General features: G+C 40.2%; 1 protein-coding gene across 2 annotated transcripts in view; it reads right to left on the bottom strand.

Moving 5' to 3' along the window:
* Positions 1–21,193, bottom strand: part of RPS6KA5 (ribosomal protein S6 kinase A5) — a 178,833-nt gene that overhangs the window by 7,699 nt on the left and 149,941 nt on the right. Inside the window, exons 8-15 of one of the 2 annotated variants that reach the window (XM_040641536.1) lie at positions 19,476–19,626; positions 16,318–16,479; positions 14,638–14,763; positions 14,118–14,251; positions 13,121–13,214; positions 9,358–9,528; positions 5,447–5,638; positions 817–2,930 (exon numbers count right to left, since the gene is read on the bottom strand). In XM_040641536.1, the coding sequence (XP_040497470.1) occupies positions 2,805–2,930; positions 5,447–5,638; positions 9,358–9,528; positions 13,121–13,214; positions 14,118–14,251; positions 14,638–14,763; positions 16,318–16,479; positions 19,476–19,626 (1,156 nt within the window). In that variant the 3' untranslated portion in view covers positions 817–2,804. Of the gene's footprint in view, positions 1–816; positions 2,931–5,446; positions 5,639–9,357; positions 9,529–13,120; positions 13,215–14,117; positions 14,252–14,637; positions 14,764–16,317; positions 16,480–19,475; positions 19,627–21,193 lie in introns of those variants that run through there. The other variant, XM_040641535.1, reaches the window with a different exon arrangement.

Genomic DNA, 21,193 nt, shown 5'->3' with positions numbered 1-21,193 from the left:
AGGAATCTGGGGTGGGGTTCTTGCCTTCTGTGGCAGAGAACTACTCTCTGAAAAACAGCTCCTGGACACTACTGGCTCCTAGCAGACCATGTGTGCCCACAGAGGGGACACCAAGAGCAGTGCCTCATGTTCTAGGACCAGCAGTTGTTCTGACTCATAAAGTCGCAGCAGTGACCTGATGTACTATGGACACGGCACTCTCAGAACAGTCCTAGGAGGTCCAGAAGGCAGGAGTAGGTTACAGCCATGGCTGTATGTTACCTATCTCTGTTGTATCAACAGTTCTTCCTTAACTCAAGCCAATGGCCTCACTGAGGACAGGTTCCCGATGACCAACTGACAGAGGAAAAGGAAATTGGGACTGCTTGATGGATGGTCTATTAGAACATGAAAACCTCAGTGAAGGCACCTGCTCAGGACAATACCCTGGGGGGTTGGAGCTCTGTCCTCGAGGATTGTATCAAACCATCAGCTGATCCACTGGTGCTGGGTTGCGCATATCTAGATTCTTTTTTTAGCATCAGAGAGAGGGAGGGAGAGACACTGCAACTCTTTGGGGTGGGGGGGATCTTAGGCAGGCTCCATGGCCAGCACAGAGCCCTACACAGGGCTTGATCTCACGACCCTAAGATCATGACCAGAGCCAAAATCAAGAGTCAGATGCTTAACTGACTGAGCCACCTAGGCACCCTCTCCTCCAATATCTAGATTTTAAGGGTACATGGCCAACTTATAAAATATCTTTCTATTGTTGATGAGCACCTGATTTGTTTCCAGTGTGGGGCATTTTGAAACATACTAAAGATCCTGAGGATGAACTGCTGGGTCATTTGGTCTGTGTATGTTCAGGAGATACTGCCAAACAGTTTTCCAAAATATATTCCACTTCTTAATCCTACCCTACTTCCTAAAGGATGTGAATGTAGCTAAATATAAGAAAGTAACGTTTATAAATACAGTTTTCTTGCTTTCTGATATGTAATAATGCAACAGGCTGTTGGGTAGAAAAATTCTCCATCTTTTTAAGTAATTAAAGGAGACTGGTGATCAGGGACCTTGTAGAAAAGATCCCTGCTCTAGAAGAGGTAGAAATAGACAAACTTTAGGCTCCTCTTAACTCCAAGATCTTACAATTTTAATTGATTACCCAGGAATCAACTTGTGTTAAAAATAATTTTGTGGGGCACCTGGGTGGCTCAGCTGTTAAGTGTCTGCCTTCGCCTCAGGTCATGGTCCCAGGGTCCTGGAATCGAGCCCTGCATTGGGCTCCCTGCTCGGTGGAAAGCCTGCTTCTCCCTCTCACACTCCCTTTGCTTGTGTTCCCTCTCTCACTGTCTCTCTCTGTCAAATAAATAAAATCTTTAAAAAATAATAATAATTTTGTGCCTGCAAATTGTTTGCAAATGGTGTGGCAAACAAGTACTTACATACATAAAGATATAGCTCTATGTGTGTGACCATATGTATGTATGTACCTACCCACACACACACACACACACACACACACACACACACACACGGAGAGTGTGCACACAAGACAGAATTCAAGAGGAAGAAAAAGGAAATGTGGCAAAATGCCAGATGTTCGCAGTATTATTCTCTCAAATTTTTTCGAGGTCTGAAATTTCCAAAATAAAATTTTGAGAAAAAAGTAAAATAAGAAAGTATTCTCCTAAATAAAACACTTGGAAGAATTATGTTTTAAGTGGAATTCTATATACCCGTTGGGTGGCATATAATCCTATCCTACATAAATACTTTGCATTAGGGACTGAATGCTTACATGCCTCCAAAATTCTTATGTTGGGGCACTTGGGTGGCTCGGTTAGTTAAGTGTCTGACTCTGGATTTAGGCTCAGGTCATGATCTCTGGGCCATGAGATCGAGCCCTGCTTCAGGTTCCCTCAGTGAGGAGTCTGCTTGAGATTCTCTTTCTCTTCTTCTGTCCCTCCGCCTGCTCACAAGCGCGCATTCAACAGTCTCTCTCTCTCAAACAAATAAATAAATCTTAAAAAAAATTCCTATGTTGAAGACCCAACCCCCAATGTGACTATAGTTAGAGACAGGGCCTTCACGGAGGTAATTAAAATTACATGCAGTCCTAAGGGCGGGGTCCTCATCCAATGGGATTAGTGTCCTTATAAACAGAAACAGCAGAGAGCTTGCTCACTCACATTCTCTCTCCAAGCACACTCACTGAGGAAAGGCCATGTGAGGGTACAGAGAGCAGTGGCTGTTTACAACCCAAGGGGAAAATCCTCACCAGACGCCAACACTGCTGGCATCTTGGTATTGGACTTCCCAGCCTCTAGTCTGTGCGAAAATACATTTCTGTTGTTCAAGCTGCCTAAGCGGCGGCATTTTGTTACAGCGGCACCAAGCTAGACACTGCGTAAGCTCTATTTTAGTTAAAGTCCTGTAGGTTTCTGACAGGGACCACGTATCCACGAGGCCAACGGGGGTGTAGTCAAGCCACATGAGACTACGTGACGCAGCCTCCTGGAGTGTTTGTTTTACTCAACGGCGGTGATGTAAATTATTTTCTTATTAAAATAGCCACATTCATGTTTATTAGATACAACCCACAAGAAGGCCACAGATTTCCTGTCTTTTTTTTTTAAGATTTTATTTTTAAGTAATCGCAACACGCAAAGTGGGGCTTGAACTCACAACTCTGAGATCAAGAGCTGCATGCTCCACCGACTGAGCCAGCCAGGTGCCCCAAAAGGCCAGAGATTTCTAAGGCAAATCAGGAGACTCCAAATAAACTTGGTGCTTGCTATGGAATAACTGAGGCTTTGTATCTAGAACTTCCGGAGGTATGCATTCATGCATGTGGAAAGATTTGCAAAGCACTCTGGTTTTTTTTTTTTTTGACAGCTCAATGCATGTGCTAACTTCGTTCTTCGTCTGTATTTCATTGTGTATCTCTAAAAGGCAAAGATTTTTAAAAATCACAACCACAACACCATGATCACACCTTTAAGAAATTAGCAATCATTCCTTTAGATCATTCAGTATCCAATCAATATTCAGATTTCTCCAACTGTGTCACATACATTGTATGTATCTATTGTAATTACATCTGTATGACTTAGAGTTTGAATTTAATAAATAGAATTGAAATTAGAATTTGCTTGAATCAGACTTCAAGTAAGTGTGTATATTGTTTCATAAGCGTCTGTTAGTCTATACGCTCTCGGGCTACCTTTTTTCTCACAGGAGAAACCAGGTTATTTGCCTTGTAGAACTGCCCACAGTCTAGATATTGTGACTGTACTACTGTGTTATCACTTAAGCTGTTCTTTGTCCCTTACTTGTCTTAACAACTTGACAAGTGGATCGAGAGAGAAGCCTGGCTTCCGTATCCATGCCATTACACAAAGTTATTTCCATAGATACGGCATTAGGAACCTCGAAAATACCTGTCCGCGTGTCTAAGACTGTCTTTTAAAACCTTAAAGAGGATGATGATTATAACTGACCTATATTTAAAGTAAAGGCTCTTTTACGAGGGGTAATTTTATATGATTACTAAAATTGGAAAGCTCCATTTTTTTTAGGCTAATTTTTTAGGAGAATGCTAATGAAAATGTTAGAGGTTTATAAATGAAACTCTCAAATCTATAGAAGTTAGTTGTTTACTTTTATTTAAAAGATCTTATTTATAAATATTTAATTTTAGTTTGAAAATTATAAATGATGACTTAAAATTGCTGAAATGAAAGCCGTATAAAACTTAAAAATAAAAAGAAGAACCATTGTGTAGGGACAACTGGCTAGCCACTGGGGGAAAACACGCTGACACCAAAATAAATCCCAGATGGAGTGCAGATTTAAGTATAAAAATAAAATATAATTCTAGAGGAAAATTTAGGAGAATGTTTTTATAATCTTGGTTTGGGGTAGGGGTGGAGAGACAATCTGACATCAAAACCACATATCATAAAGGAAAAGACTGACATCTTACTACATTGAAATAAAAAAATTCTCCATTTAAACCCCACTAAAACCCCAAAGAAAATCCCATATTATGATAAACAAAGTTTTCAAACAAAGGACCAAATCAGAAAAAATATCTTCAATATCAATGGCAAAGGATTAAAATCCTTCACAGAGCTTTAAAATAAGAAAAATTTCCCCACAGGAAAATGGGCAAAGCTCATAAACAGCAATTCATAAAAAAGAAAATACAAATGTCCAAATACACGAAAAGATGCTCAAAACTGAATAGTCATCAAAGAAATGTATGTAAATTATAACAACAGCAGGAAATAATTTAAGATTGAAATCGATAGTGTCTGATGTACTCGCATACAGTTGACGAGAACATGATCTGTTAAACCTTCTAGAAGGAAATCCAGGCATATGTGTCAAAATAAAGATGTGCACGCCCTTCTCGTAGGAGTCTATTCCAAGGAAATAATGAGACAAATGCAGCCACATATGTAAAAAAATTTTCATTTGCATAGTTTATAATTAGTGAAAACTGGAAAACACTAACTGCTCATTAGTATAGAAGTGGTTAAATGAACTCTGGAGGCTCAAACCACATGTGTAATATAATCTCATTTGTTAAAAAACCCACATAGCTGACAGAAAACACACATAACATGATGGCGGAAGGGGGGGGTGTTAGGAGTGGGGGAGCTCGCGCACATCATCTCCACGCAATGCGATTATGAGTGATTTCACTGTTCCTTAAATCTTTCTGTATTTGTCTGAAATTTTCTCCCAAAGATTATGCATTACAAATTACATGCAGAAAAAGTCAAGCTATTTTGAGAAGAAACATGCCAAGATTTTTCTAGCTTAATGTTCTGCTTCTGATCATGGCAGCCAAGGACATTTTGTGAAAGGCATGCTTATCATGATTACTATAAGTTACTATAAATATTTCTCGCTTTCTCTATTAATTTGTTAATTTATCCTAAATTATCTTCCTTAATTACATTTTTAGTCTGAAAACCTCACAGAATGCATTTTTAATGTTTTCCTATCAATAAGTCTCTTTGCTATTTTCACATTTTATCCAATATGACTACCTTTTGAAAATATACTATTGCTTCTTTTATTTAAAAAAACCACCATATAAACTCTTATGCACATAAAATGCAGTGCCTCCAATATTTCAAAATAAACCAAAATAAAACATATCTTTCAAAAATATACTTTTGCTTCTTCTAAAAAAATATAAACTCCTATGCACATAAAACATACTGCCTTCAATATTTCAAAATAAACCAAAATAAAATCTCCTATATTGTCTCCAATGTAAATTTTGAAAAAGGGAAGTAGTCTTGGGTCAGAGCTTTCATTGGTGGTACAGAAAAGAAACGAATCTTCCAATTTTCCCCAAACTTGAAGAAAAACAGCAGAGAGCGAGACAGGTAAGAGGCAATCTGGAAACTGACCGGGTTCAATGGCCCCAGGGAAATGAACTCACCAAAATGACGCCCAGGCTCCAGAGGTCGCAGGACTCGTCGTAGCCGTTGTGGTTCAAGAGCTCGGGGGCCGCGTAGTGCAGGGTGAAGCAGGGCGTCTTGAGAGGCTGATTATCAGGTGGCTTTAAGCGTGCAAACCCAAAATCGATTACTTTAATTTCCAAATTGTCATTTTCATCAGTGAACAATAAATTCTGCAAGATACAAACACTTCAATTAGTCTCTCATGAAAATGTCCTAGGACCTGGGGACGCCATTTGTTTAACACTCTCGGTCTACACGCCGATACTGGATTCAGACGAGGAGAGAGGTCTGATGGGGAGCGTCTGGGAGCTGGGTGTCAGCATGCTGTTGTTCCCTGCCTGACGCTTTTTGGTATTATTTCAGTTTTATAATGTCTTGTGAAACACTTTTCGACTGTACCACGCCTCTTCCCATGTCAGAAGAGCCTTTGCCTACATTTTTCTCTCTCACGCTGTTTGCCCTCTACCTCCCCCATCAGTCTCCCTTCCGACCTGGCTCATGTGCACCTACTCTTCGTTTGAAGATACCACCCTAATGTGCCACCAAACAGAAGTTAGGACTTTTCCTATTTTCTGCTAGCATATTTTCTTTTTCTTTCTGGTACTTAGCATCTTGGTATTAGAAATTCAACATCTTCTTCCCCCATTAGGCCATAATTCCCTAACGGCAGGGACTAGGTGTCCCCCTTATTTATGACTCTATTCCCAAAACCTGGTGCAGTCATATAGTAGGTGCTTTGGTAAGTATCTGTCCATCAAGTAAAGTCATAAATAAAATCGCTGTCTCTAGTCTCTCCTGTTAAAGAAGACATGGTAGGGGCGCCTGGCGGGCTCAGCTGGAAGAGCATGTGACTCTTAATCTTGGGATTGTGAGTTTAAGCCCCGCATTGGGTGTAGAGATTACTTGAATTAAAAAACAAAACAAAAAAACCTCAAAAAATAAAAAAGAAAGAAGACATGGTAAAGACATACATTACATTTCAGAAATATTTTCTCCAAAACAGTTAATACTTAAATATTTTTTGATGCTTATGGATATTATCCCTCAGTTATTCAGAAAACACTGTTCTCTCGCATCCCTCGTCTGCCAAGCCTTCTCAGTCACTAAGGCTTTCCTGCGTCGTTTCTGTGTTTATCACATGTTGAATAAATGCTAACTGTCTGATGCACGGCCATCACTTTTATTAGTCTATCAAGCTAGTACCCACAGTAAGTGACTGATTATATTGTCTTCAGACATCCTGACAAAACCTGTTATGTCTTTATGTTTATTAAGTTATTCCTCAGATCTGGACCATCATTTGCTTTGTTACTATTATTCCAGCTAAATTAAAAGACATCACAGAAGGCTTCATTCCTACCAAGAAGAAAAATCTACACTTTCCATTCAAAAGTTAAAAATGAATAAAGTGGGAGGAAAGAAAAGCAAAAATATTACAAAGTTTTCTTAAATGTTCTATCTACAATGCTGGATCCTGAATTTGTGATGGAATTCAAATGTGGATATGACTGAATATAAGGTTCACCACCACTAAGTCAGAGCTGGGGTTCACGCGCTTGTGCTCGGGAGAAGTCTCCCAGCCAACGACTCCCGAGCTCCTCTGTAGGGCCAGCACTGGGCTGCGTAGGTAGGCGTGAGAAGCACCCTGGCCCCTGGCTTCATCGAGCCTGCTCAGCCTTCGGAAATGACTTCAGTTTCTTCTGTCTTTAGGCTGGCAGACGACTGCCTTAGCTGCAGTTCTTGAAACGAGGGAGACTCCCTCTCCGGGCGGAGCTGGGCATGCATGCGCAGGAGTGGCAGGCAGCAACGGCCTTTCAGCCTCCTGTCAAGTCCCACCTGAAACTAATCTGATGACGTTTTTCTTAATCTTTCAAGAGTATGGGGTTCGGTTTGAAAAGTACAAAGCAGCCCACCAGGAATGTTAGCCCGCTTCTAAATTTGTCGGCTTCTCACCTAGAATTTAGGATTTTGCCTAAGCAGAAAGCCAAGGCCACATAAATATCAACCCAAAGATATATAACCAGATCTTAAAATATGACATCAATGGGAAAGGAATTAACCCTTTGTCTGGAAATAATATACTCTGCCATTTAAAAGTCCAAGGGAAAGTTATTTTATTATGAGGATGTTAGTGCAAAGGCACATTTTCATTTCTCCAAAGTCTATTTTGATTTAGGGCTAGAACTGTAGTAGAATGTCCTAGGTAATCTGACAGTTCTTCATTTCAAATGATTACTTGAAAGAAAAGGTTTGTAACAAATAAGAAGAATTAAGCAACATAAGTATCTTTTTTATCAGTAAAATAGGAAGGCAGATTTAAATTCTGTTGGAGAGGACAGTTGCCTCATTTGAGACTCATGGGACGACAGATGGCCAGTTATCAAAGAATAAAACATGTGAAAATGAATTCTATACAGTCATGGAACAGATCTTTTCAATTAAAAAAATTACATGCTTGTTCCTTGTCTATCAAGAAAACATTTAAGTAGTGTGCTTTCACATTTAAAAATAGAGCGCTAATCTCTGATGTACAGAGCACCATATTTTCAGTGGGTGTTCTGTAGGAGAGTGAGAACTCACATGAAGGAAGCAGAGGGGGAGCTACCATAGTTGCAAGTTCATAAAACAATGCACTTTTGACTAATTACTAGTAATATGAAAAACAGCAATAGGAAGTCCACAGAAAGAAGTTTATATGCTTTAGAATCGGTCCATTATATTTGGATGCACATATTTCCATTTTTAGGGGCACCTGGGTGGCTCCGTCAGGTAAGTGTCTGCCTTTGGCTCAGGTCATGATCTCAGGGTCCTGGGATTGAGCCCTGCATCGGGCTCCATGCTCAGTGGGGAGTCTGCTTCTCCCTCTCCCTCTGCCCCTCCACCTGCTTGTGCTCTCTCTCTCTCAAATAAATAAAATCTAAAAAAAAAAAAAAAAAAGAATTCCATTTTTAAAACATCCTCTTCCTACCAATGATTTGAGATATTTAAACAGGCAAAAAATGGTGCTTTTAGAGACATATTCTTTTGTGGTTTAACACAAAAAATTAACTCCAAATAAATTATTATTTTAAAAAATTTGACAATGCATTATAATCACATGGTAATTAAAAATGAAGTTCTATTTTAAAGAGGAAATATGTATAATTTTGCATATGGTAAAGGATGAGTCATTGTTATGCTTTTATAAATTATTGGGTTTTGTTTTTTAATTTTCATTATTATTTTGATGATTTCCTAAAAGGGGGGAATTTTCATATTTTTGATACTAAAAAGGGACATTCTGGAGCTAGAATCTTTTTTATTAACCTTTTGAAAGAAGAAATATATAAAAAGCTGCTGCTTCCACATTGCTACACAATTCTAAAAATATAATACATGAGCAAATAGAAGCATAAATAAGGATGGTACAACTAATTAAACAAAGACAATTCTTTATGTTTAAATATTTAGAACAGAATTATATACATCCCGTTTCATGAGCTAATCAATTTGATGACAAAAATGAAAAACAAGCTTCTGCAATACATCATTAAAAAAAACCCCTCTAAAACGGTACACATATAGAAAGGATATTATTTTCTGCTACAAAAATTTCCATTGCTATTTTTAGCCCACAACTGTTGCATAAAGTATTTCTTCCATAAAAGGCTCTCACACTTACAAATATAACCTCAAGATGATCTGCTGGCAAAAAAAAAAAAAAAAAAGACAAATTTATTTTAGACTAAAATAGAAGAGAAAGAAAATCCAAGAAACGGGATCTCTGCAAGTATCTATTTAGCAGAAAGCCCTAAACAACGAAACAAGAAAAGCCCACCCGGCTGTGGTGGGGGGTGTCTGGTACTGAGGCTAGACTGAGTGACAGGAGGGAGCGCGCGGCGCTTGATACCTCGGGCTTCAGGTCCCTGTGCACCACACCCACATCGTGCATGTGGCTCACGGCCGAAACGAGCTTCCGCATGATGTAACTGGCTTCAGTCTCACTGAAGTGTTTCTTTTTCTTAATGCGTTCAAACAGCTCTCCCCCGTTCAGAAGTTCCATCACCAGAAACGTGTGCAGCTAGAAAGGAAAAAAGGAGAATGCGGAGAGGGCTTTCATGAAGAAAAGTGTATTTACGGATGAAACATTCCTGGACTATTAACGATCGCCAATAAATTTCGATAATCCCTTGTTAAAATAATCAACAGCAAGCCTTAATGCTGGAGAGGAAAGAATTGAAGGATAACGTGGCTTTTTTAGAATTCTATTTTGGTCATGGAAAATTTCAAGTGCTGCAGTGAAGTCTTTATATAACCCTTCCTTGACTAATTCTTTCATTTGAATTCCATTCCAACTCTCTCTATCGAGTTTACATACCTTTCTTTTTAAAGTGTGACCTAGTGCTGATAATAATGTGAAATCGTCTGCTTTAAATCACAGAGAAGATTAACGACAGAGCATGGGCAACTGCCCACAGGAGGCCTGACCCACCCACTGAATGGCAAATATATCTTTTAAAAAAGGTATTGTTTCATGAAGGCATTCTGAACCTCCTGTGAGAGCTCAGCGGGTAGCTTCAGGGTTCCTTGTTAATATCCATGGCAAATACCAAAACTCAGTGCGGTGTTTTTTGTTTTCGTTTTTTTTAAATAACTGCTTTGGATACCAATGGCATTATCTTAATTAAATAGTTAAAAATTATTTATTCACTATGCTTTGTATACATGTCCATAAAGAAAATAACATAGGAGCAATCAAAAAACAAAGGAATTGTATCAGCTCTCAAATGAACACAAACATGTAGTTTAAAAAATGATATCCAATCAACAGATTCAGGTGCTATGTATTACGTCATCCAACAAACACGTTTCCTTTTGAAGTAGCAAAATCCAAAAAAAAAGAAAAAGCTTCATAAAAAAGGCGATTATCCTGTACATACTGAGAAAACTTTAAAAGCTGACCGTTTGTAATAAGAGAATTGCTTCCAGGCTACCAGAGATCAAGCTAATTTGAGTTTCTACATACGACGGATACGGCCAAAGTTGAAGGTCTGCTAGAAGCATATGCCAGTGAGGTTTTTTTAAAAAAATGGAGGGCAATACCTCTAAGTGGTTTAACAGATAGGTTTTAGAGTCAAACGTGGATTGGAATGGCACTTCTATACTTATTTATGACCCTGCAGATGCTACTTAACCTCTAATGAGCTTTGGGACCCTTATTGATAAAATAGGTTAAGAGTGAGAAAATGTACATGAGAGAGTTGGACAATGGCCCTCGGAAGACAACCATATCCTAATCCCCAGAACCTGTGGACGTTCCCTGATATGGTAAAGGGACTCTGCAGATGTGATTAAGGATCTTGAGATGGGAAGAGNNCGTCTAAATTATCCATCAGAGCCAACAGTATGGGAGGGGACTATGGAAACAAGAGACTGGAGTGATAAAAAGAAGGGTCACAAGCCAAGAAATGCGAGCAGTTTCCAGAAGCTAAAAAAGGCAAGCAAATGGACTGTCCCTTTGAGTCTTCAGAAGGGACCACCCCTGCTGCCACCGGACTTTACACCAGGGAGACTGATTTTGAACTTCTCATCTCCAGACTGTACGATTATAAATTGGTACTGCTTAGGTCTGTGGTAATTTGTTACATGAGCAAGAGGAAGTGAATACAGATCGCGGTACACTCCGTGAACTCCACTGCTGTGGCGTCGAGGCTGAAGACCCACCCTCATCGATCTCACCCATTAGCTGAAGAGCAGATTGTGTGCACTTGGGGATGACTGAGGCAACTGTCACTACACGGAAAGAATCACCCAAGGGGTCAACAGCAGAATGATAATATATTTTAATATATTTGTACTAGTATATATAGGATTATATCATGAGACAACTTATATTCAGTAACTTTTTTTTTTGAGAGAGAGAGCGAGCATGGGGGGAGGGGCAGAGGAAGAGGAGAGAGAATCTTTAGGGGGCTCCATGCCCAGTGTGGAGCCCAACAAGGGGCTCGATCTCACGACCCTATCACGACCTGAGCCGAAACCAAGAGTCGGTCGCTTAACCGACTGAGCCATTCAGGCACCCTTCAGTAACTCTTTCATATAAAAATAACAAATAAGAAATTTAACCTGTGGCATAAGTACAAAATTAGGGAGCCAGTTCCTGAGATATGACATCTACCTGAACATAAGAGACTGAATGTCTCTGCTGGGACGTAGCTGGGCACAAGCGCAAAACCGGAGGGGGATGTCAAAGGTCATCCTCCAATCTCTTGACTGATCAGGTGAATCATCTTCAACAGGAGACTGTCCAGGCTCTTTTTAAGCACCTCCAGTGGATGGGGGACTCATTACTTCTACTGGACTTGGGTGGCTCAACGACATGGAGGCAAGCAGAGGAGCATGGAGAGCAGCTCCCCCAAGGCCTTGCTTCAAAGATATTCCTTTTCTGACTATGCGAACCACAGAGCACGTAGATGACAATGTCATTTTGGGGTGCTCACTCCATGTTTCTGCCACCCCTAAGGCAGCAGAGTTCTGAAGTTGGACTGCTTGGTCCAGAGCCCAGCATTACCACTCACGAACTGTGAGACCCTGTTATTTAACTTCTGAGAGTTTCTGTTTTCTCACCCCAGGGCGTGACTATAAGGACTGAATAACATGTGCGGAATCCGGGACGGTACCCGGCCTGCGTGAGGTATGCAATAATAAAGGGCAAGGTTATTGTAGTTAAGACGTATCACTGCTGGCCACGGCACCCTGGGAACTTTCAGTATGGCAGAGAACTGGGCCACGGCCTACCCAGGACATGGTGTTCCAGCAGCACCATGGAGACAGCCCCGGACTGGAGTCCAGGTTTTCCCGACTAGATGCTCACGGCCTTGCGGTGTGACCATGGACAAGGCTCATGACCCTTCTGAGTCTGTTTCTTCTTTGGTAAAGTTAGGGTAAGTCGCACCCAGGATTGGGTTTGGCTTTTGTGCTTTTAGCATGTTGTCTCAAGTAGGACCATGTCATCTCACCCAGACCCAGGGGGCAAGGTAACTGTAATGGAGCAGTTTTCAGAAGGTGGCTGTGGAGGGGCTGAGGAGGAGGCATGGACCTGACACAGTGGCACTCCTCCCGTGTGCAGAGTTCCATACTTCTGTGCTGGGCTCCTGTTGAAAGCAGGACTGAGAGAGGAGGGGGCAGCGTGAGCTGGCCTGCGGTCTGGGCGCAATATGGCATCTGGAGGAAGGTGAGAGGAGCACCTCCGCCCTTCCGCTTCGCCTCTCTTCTTGAGCTTGCACTAATTAGGCTTACAGCTCTCTAAATTTTATTCTGGAAGTGAAAAGAAAGTTGAAGGCCGCTAATTAACGGACTCCTGAGAACTAACCAGTGATTAAGCTGCGGTGGGCCACAGCTGAACAGGTGACAAGCACAGGGCAGCCTATGACAGCGCCACCAGCTCCTGTCCCTCTGTCCTTCGTCCACGTCCTATATGCCCACTGCTGAGGGAGAAGAGCAGACGTGAAAGGATGCATCCGTCTGTGGGAAGGGTAAGAAGCTTCTCTGTCTTCTCTAGGGGCTGGGTCATATTCCACATCCCTGACTCTGACCCGGAAGCACCAATAAGACTGGTAAAAAGTAGAACGCTCTACATGAATCAGAATGCACAGAAAAATCGTGTCAAATACCTGATCGTGAAAAACTTCGTGCAATTTCACGATGTTGGGGTGCCCTTCACAGAGCTTCAGAGCTGTTATTTCTTTCTGAGTATTGGCTTCCATCCTGCAAGATGAAAGCAGTTAGCCTCCACATAATACCTCTTCTTCACCAAGTTCTTTTTTTTTTTTTTTTAAACATTTTATTTATTTATTCGACAGAGAGAGAGACAGCCAGCGAGAGAGGGAACACAAGCAGGGGGAGTGGGAGAGGAAGAAGCAGGCTCATAGCGGAGGAGCCTGATGTGGGGCTCGATCCCATAACGCCCGGATCACGCCCTGAGCCGAAGGCAGACGCTTAACCGCTGTGCCACCCAGGCGCCCCTTTCTTCACCAAGTTCTTACGTCTGGATGGTCCCAACCTGAATTTTGTGTTTATTGACAGTGCATTCAGAATGTAACTGTCAAAGTATCACAGTGAGGTCTCTGTGACAGTAGTGAGTCATACTACCCACCAGCAAAAGTAATGCGTTATTCCCGAGACAATGATTATTTCTGAGTCAGAAGAGAGCCAATCCTACAAAGAAATGGATGCCTCACTTGCCTGACATTTTGGTAACAGGAATACATAATCATGGAGGTAATAACGAGTTACCGAAACGACAAATTGGCTCTCAAAGCTACCAGCAAATTGCTAAGTCATTTCAGAAAAAAAAAAAAAGTATTTTGAACCTATAACTATTAGGAACGGCAACAGCTGCCGAGCACGTCTCATTGCCACTGCCACAGACAATGTTCTCGCAGGAACCTCGAAAGCCTGTCACCCTATGATTTATGTCCCAAATGGATTACTTTACCAGCAAACATCTATTAGAGTCAGAGGGATAATGGATCAGCTAATGAGCTGAATGGCTAAACCCATGGGTGAAAAGCCTTACAAGAAAGCATTGATTTTAAAATAAAAATCCTAATTTACAGAACTCATTGACTAGGATGAATCCACACAAAAGAATGCCAGACACGGTCCTACCTCTTGCTGATTATTTTGACTGCGAACGCTTGGTTACTTTTTTTGTGTATGCACTTTCGACAAATTGAAAAACTTCCTTCTCCCAGGGGCTTGTCCTTCAGATCCAGGTCATAGTGTTGATAGAACGGGGAGTCCTGATAAGAAACCAACATCATTTAACTTAAGAAAATACTAGGAATGCAGAGGGATAAACAACATTGTAGAGTCAAAGAACATTATTTATGTTAATAAATATGCATGGGATACATTTAGAATCTTCTAAGATTCATCTTACTTTTAGCTCATTTCTATTTTCATCTATATAACTTTTTAAGATACATCATTTCCTATCGTTGTAAAAAGGAGTTCATTGAAATTGATGTGACTAATTCTCGAGGGCAAATATTGCTTTTTCCACTTATTCATTTCCTAAAATTCCATCTTAGTCAAATGGTAAGTCTCACGTTCACCGGCCTTGACAATGTTAATTAGTGTTGGTATTTAAATCATAACTATGTCATTTAATTAACCACATCTATACCTTCATCATTGCACTCCTGGCAACATTTGTCACTCCAGGACGTTCAACTCCCATGTGAAACTGAAGAGGGTCTATGACAGCTGCATTACGCTTGAACAGAATAGAAGGAGCGACAAAGGAATAGCCCTAAAAAAGAAAAGGAAGAGTAAAGAATGAGGATTTGCAATTTGCCAGGTTAGCACAGACCCGACTGTAATAATTTTTTTCTAAAATCAAGAAAAAAGACTGAAAAACACTCAAATGTGTTAAGATGAATACAGTTTTATTTTATTTGTAATCTAAAATACAAGGTTATTTCAAATCAATAGAAAAATGCTTTTCAGAAGGAGATAATGCCATCTTCTGGTAGAATTAGACCAATTCAAAATTAAAGGCAGAAAAACCTTCCTTCCTTTTTTTTTTTTTAAATAATTTTTATTTTGTTATATTAGTCACCATACAGTACATCCCTGGTTTTTGATGCAATGTTCCATGATTCATCGTTTGTGTATAACACTCAGTGCACCATGCAATACGTGCCCTCCTTAATACCCATCACCCGCCTATCCTAATCCCCAACCCTCCTCCCCTCTGAAGCCCTCAGTTTGTTTCCCAGAGTCCACAGTCTCTCCTGGTTCATTCCCCCTTCTGTTAATCCCCCCCTTCATTCTTTCCTTCCTTAAGTGAAGTAAGTCAAGCAAAGAAAGACAATTATCATATGGTTTCACTCATTTATGGAACATAAGAAATAGGAAGATCAGTAGGAGAAGGAAGAGAAAAACCTTCCTTCCTGTACCACCCCCAATATCTGACTCACAGCTGTAATTCTTTTCCATTGTTGATAAAAGTTGGCTTATAAACACAACTAACTTCTCAAAAAGGGTAGAGTTTAAGGTATAAAACAAAGTGGTCCAAGGGCTCTTGTTTATTGTTATTCCAAAGGCTACAGTTAGTTTCTAATTTAGCAATTATTTGGCTCATTATACTTCTTTAGACTAAACATTTTAAATAGAGTTTTGGAAAAGAAATAAAATCAAATGTCAGAATGATGTATTGAACCAAAAGATGTATAGTGATAGATGATTAATCTGTTCAAACTAGAACGTTCACTAGTTCGAAGAACATTTTTAAAACATCTACTCTGTGCCCAGCCATGTGCTAGACGTTAGTGTCGTCAAGGTCCAGAGACACAGCCCAGGTGACCAGATCAAGCCATACTAACAGGACACTTACGGGGTCAAGAAGGGAGCTCTGACGCCATTTAACAGAGTACTGCAAATCTGAGGAAGATCTTTTTCTAAGTATGAAATCTTTTCTAAATCTTCAGGAGTTGGAAAGCAGTTGAGCTAATTCACTGAAGATAAAGAATCGGATAATGCTTTTTATGAGCTGAAGAAAATTTTATATGGATAGAGGTAAAATAAAGTAGTATTGTATTTTTCTATAAAAGAGCCTGAACAGAAATAAAGTTTCAAGTAAAAAATCAGCACTGCTTTATAGAAAACACAAACACATAAGTAATATCTACTATTTAAGAGACCATAAGCTTCAGTTAATAATGGGCAGTATCTCTATATTTAATAATTTTGAAGAGATTAGGGAATCTTTTTTTTAAGATGCCCGGAACACTGTCATCTGGGAAAATTAATCCTTTTTTCCAGCGCACACAGGGCCTCGGTGAGCACACTCTTGGGAGATCACCTGGAACAGCCTCTCGGAGCTCTGGGGCAGTGCCGCCGGGGAGTAGGTGGGGTCCATCTCCGTGAACTCTTCTGCGAAGTTACTCACATCTAGTTCGTCTCGGATGACTGGCTTAAATGGCGCGGGCACTTTTTTGGCAGCTAAATCATCCCAATTGATTTTCTAAAACAGAGAAAGAAAATTGGTACAAAGTAGAAACCAAGTATTTTCTCAGAATTGTCTGAGAATAACAAAGACAGATTAGGGTTTTAATTGGTCTATAGGGAAAGAGTACATACTTCAAACCGATAATTAAAAATACGTTTTTTGGTTTTTTTCCCCAAGCCTGAGCACATTTTCTGACTGCAGTTGTTGGCTCCAGCCAATGCTGTGTCTGAAAGAGGAGAGGGCCTTCCATCACTGTGTGGTCTTACTGTGTCCTCTGGGGGGCCCCAGGATACCCTCGTCCACCCTTAGGGATAACAGAAAAATTACTTTCGTCCTGACCCTCCTGAGAAAGGTGTGAAGCCAGAACAAAGCAAAACTGAACTGTAATAAGGGCTTTTCAATGCTTTATGGATGGAATATTAACTCTAAAGGAATATTCCTATTTTCTAGAGGCAATGTGAAGTGGCTCTCGGCCTACACTTGGTTTCCCTCCAGGTCATCTGGACAGATTAGAAAATAAACTCCTATAAATCATGCCCTCGTTTGTGCCTATAAATGTAAATGATACTATCATACTGATGTAATCATCTTTTTCTCATTTAACTGTATTTTAGCTTTTAAAACTCTGCTTCTACTCCTCCTCCTGGGATAATCCGAGCCCTCTTTCCCCCCATGCCAGACATTACTGCCTGAGAAAGTGCTACGTTTTATCTTATTCAAATTCAACTCTGTGCTCTATTTTCTTTGTGCTCCTTCTGTCACTTAAAACAACCTTAAGATAATACTTACTGAATTGAATCCTACAGCTATCCTATCAACACATTTCCTCAAATCTAAGATGTCATCACCGATAGTGAGATACAGCACTATTTTATGCACCATTAAGAAAAGGCATCGCCAGCTAGAATGGTTACCATGTCCATTGTAAGACGCATTCTGATCTCAGAGATGGTTGATGGCATCGCTAAGTTGTAATCAACTAACATAACATGCTTTTATTATGCCCTCTTGTGGAGGCAAGGTAGAAAAAAATCATTAGATTACAGATCTTCACGGTTTCCAGTTAGAAAGGGCTTTAGAGATCATTCAGCTCATCTCCTTTACTTGATCCAGATGGAAATCGAAGGCCGGAAGTAAGAACTAACCTTTTTCACCTAAACATTAGCTAGTGGAAGGGTCAGTCTCTGGATTTTCTAGTTAGTGTTCTGTCCTCTGTGTGGCTCTAATGTTTTCCATTACAAGCATATGATTTGTGCTTGGCTATTTATACACACGTTACGAGAAACTTCTAGAGTAAAGGGGTAATTTCAAGAAAAATGTTGTTAGCAGGAAAATGTTTGGTATGTAGAAAATTGAACGCTATTATGCTCCTCTCCACTTAGGTCTTTACAAGTCGGAGTCAGGTCTTTCCTAAAGTGTCCTTGTGATTTAAAAAGCAAGGCAATTAAATAACCTAAAATTACTATTCCAAGCTATAGAAAAGAAAAACTTCTGTAATATGAAAGACATACTGTAATATTCACAAATATAGGGAACTGCAGAGAAAAAGATCCTAGGAAAATATGATTGAGATATTTTGCTTGAGTACTTTCTTGAATTTTACTTTATTGTTAAATTTTGAGCCCGATTTCTCAACAACATTATTTGAAATAGTTTGTTCAAATATTGATCTTTGTAATCCATGCTAATTTATGAAATGCACACTGAGAAGTTAATTTTATTCTAAAAGTATTTCTGTTACTGAACTTCCGTAAGATGTATAGTAATATATTTTTAAATGGGTTACAACTGAGAGACTGAGGCTCTTTTTTTGAGTATAGAAATACAGAGAGGTAATTCTTATTCTCAACCATTATTTGTTTTTCTATATTTAAAAAACAATAGATGACATAAAGGTTACTCTACAGCAGAGCTTTTTGTTTTGTTATGCTATTTTCATTTGTTTTGGTGATAATACTGTAAAAACCCAGTTTGCAGAATAAAAATAAAACTCGGATGGTCCCTTTAGACCATGGATATTTAGAGGTCATGTTTGTTGAGGTGATGAAATTATTTAAAAGTCATAAGTTCATGGGGTATCTGGGTGGCTCAGTCGGTTAAGCATCTGACTCTTGATGTCAACTCGGGTCATGATCTCAGGGTCCTGAGATGGAGCCCTTGTTGGGTTCCGCGATGAGCACTGAGCACGGAGCCTGCTTGGGATTCTCTCTCTCCCTCTCTCTCTGCCCCTCCTGCACCCAATCTCCTGCTTGGGCATGTGTGTCCTCCCTCTCTCTCTCTCTTAAAAAAAAGTCCTAAGTTCAGGGTTTTAAAAACTGAGGTCACGGTGCCTCAGGCTGATCCCTTAGATTGAAAGAACTAGCCAAGTTGGCCAACTTCACTTTTTTCCTCCCAGTTATCTAAAATTTTGGAGGGTTTTTTGTTGTTGTTGTTATAAATTGGGCAAACTAAGTTGAGCAGATGTATTGGTGTTCTGTGGAATGGCCTCATTAGGCTTTTTCAGGATAAGCAAAAAAAAAAAAATTAATTCTATGTTGCAGACACACAACTGAGAAATAGGTAGATTTTTAATTGTCTGAGATTGCTCCTGAGAAAAGAAGGAAAAATGAAATCACTGTCTAAAAGGTGGAACACACCGGCGGGAATGGCTCATATACTGAGGGAAGAGTAAACAACAAAAGCCTCCTTGGTCCACGTGCCTAAATTCCAAGATCGTAAAAAGAAACCAATACTCAAAACTGGAACCAATATGCATATGGAAGACTGAATGCTATTATGGTCCTCCCCACTCTCACTTCATTTAGGGAGAAAAAGACCATTTAGGTGTCTCCAAGTAGAATTCTGATTCTTGGATTCCTCCAGGGTCCCTGTCATTTTAAAGAAAGCTGCAAGGTATGTGAAAATAGGGAGCAAAGATCTCCAAAAGGGACCACATTCACTCATTTCAACAAGAATGCCAAGCACCCTGGAAATAGCAGGGCATACAAAACCATCTGTTCAATATATTTCACCTGGAAAAAGAGATGTTCTTTGATCTCATCCGCATCACGTGGACCACATCCCAATCTTTTCTTGGGATCTTTCATCAAAAGACGCTGAATTAGGTCTTTAGCTAAAGCACTCATTTCTTGAGGATATGGAGGCTCACTTTTTAATATTCTCCTGTAGGTAGATAAAACTTGCTATTAAAACAACCAGAGAATGAAGTTATAGTGACAGTATTCTTAGCAAAACAAGTATCGTGCAACACACTTTGAAACTGAACTATCTGTGAAAAGTAGAGCAAGAGTATTTAAAATGAGATACCATGAAATCAAATTTCTGAACTTAAATAAACAGAAACAAAAAGTGTTGGATCATTTTTCAATATAAGTCACTCCTAATGGGAAGTTGCCATCCCAAATATTAAAAAAAAAAAAAAAAATGAAGGCTTGGGACCTCCCATCTATGGACTCGATTCTGATGAAAGATTTCCCAACAGAAACGATTCCTAATAAACTCAGGGAAGTCAATCTAGCCCTCAGATTTGAAAGGACAAAAGGAACTCCAACCATACCCGCCTCTCTTCTCCTTTCGTGTGTGCCAGCCAACAGCAGGGCCCAGCAGGAAGGGGGAGGGAAGGCAGGCCAAGACAGGGAGAGTCAGAGCCACTTGGACATGGCTCCACTCCTAATATCTGAACATGAGCACCAGGGCTTTTCATGGGATGAAAGCACCTGCTTCATTATTACTATAAAACAGGCAGGCGAGCCCTATAAGGAACTCAAAGATAATGTCTACTATTTATTACAGAAGGTAAACAATTACGATAATCAAGTTTCTTGATGAAATATTTGACTTTATTCTCAGGTCATGGAAGAAACCAGTTCAACCAAATGTACCTTTACCCCTGTTAAAAGGAAGATCAATAATGAGAAGGAATAATGAAGGGGACAGATTGAAATTAAGAAGCTTAACACGGTATACATGGAAATAAACAGTTATTCCTTTATTTGGATTTGCAAAAAGATTCCCTGGTGTGCATTAAAATATTCATAACTGTTAGGGAACAAAACCAGATAACACATTTGTAAGAGACAGCACAGCGTGGTAAGAACCTGGACTCTGGAGCCAGACAGAATTCAAACTCTGGCTCTGTGGCTTACTGGGTGCGTGACGCTGAGATAGTTCAATAACCTCTTTATACCACGGTTTCCTTAACCTAAAGTGGGTTTGATGGCACTTAAATGGGTGAAAACACGATGAACAGCGCTTAGCGCTGCCCCTGGAATGGAGCAAATGCTTGACCTGCGTGCGCTGCTGTTAGACTCCCTCCGCCTAGAGCCTCCGCGAGAACACCGGAGCCGGGAGCCACTGAGAATCGGGGAAATGATCAGTGATTTGGGACTGAAAACTCCATTCGTGTTGTTCCTTTCAAAGCGAATCCGACTTCTTGCGCTCCATCCCGGGGACGCGAGAAAACGTTGGCAGAACAAGGGAAAAAAATAAGCAGTGCCCTTTTTTTTCTTTTTGACTCCTTAGTGTGCGCCCACGGCTCGCCGCTCGTCCGGGTTTTCAGCGTCAGAGATAATCCTCTCCTCGGATCAGGCACATCCGACAAAGACACTGGCCGCCCCGTGTCTGACGGAAAAATAAGCACAGACTTTTCCATTTTCTCCATACTCTTGAGTGTACTTTTTGCAGGCAGGACCTTTTTGTGTAAAAGGATCGGGCAACAGACACGCTGTTG

The sequence above is a fragment of the Ursus maritimus genome, unplaced genomic scaffold, assembly GCF_017311325.1.
Source record: "Ursus maritimus isolate PB19 unplaced genomic scaffold, ASM1731132v1 scaffold_25, whole genome shotgun sequence".
Lineage (NCBI taxonomy): Eukaryota > Metazoa > Chordata > Mammalia > Carnivora > Ursidae > Ursus > Ursus maritimus.
This window is presented reverse-complemented; position numbering and strand designations above follow the sequence as displayed.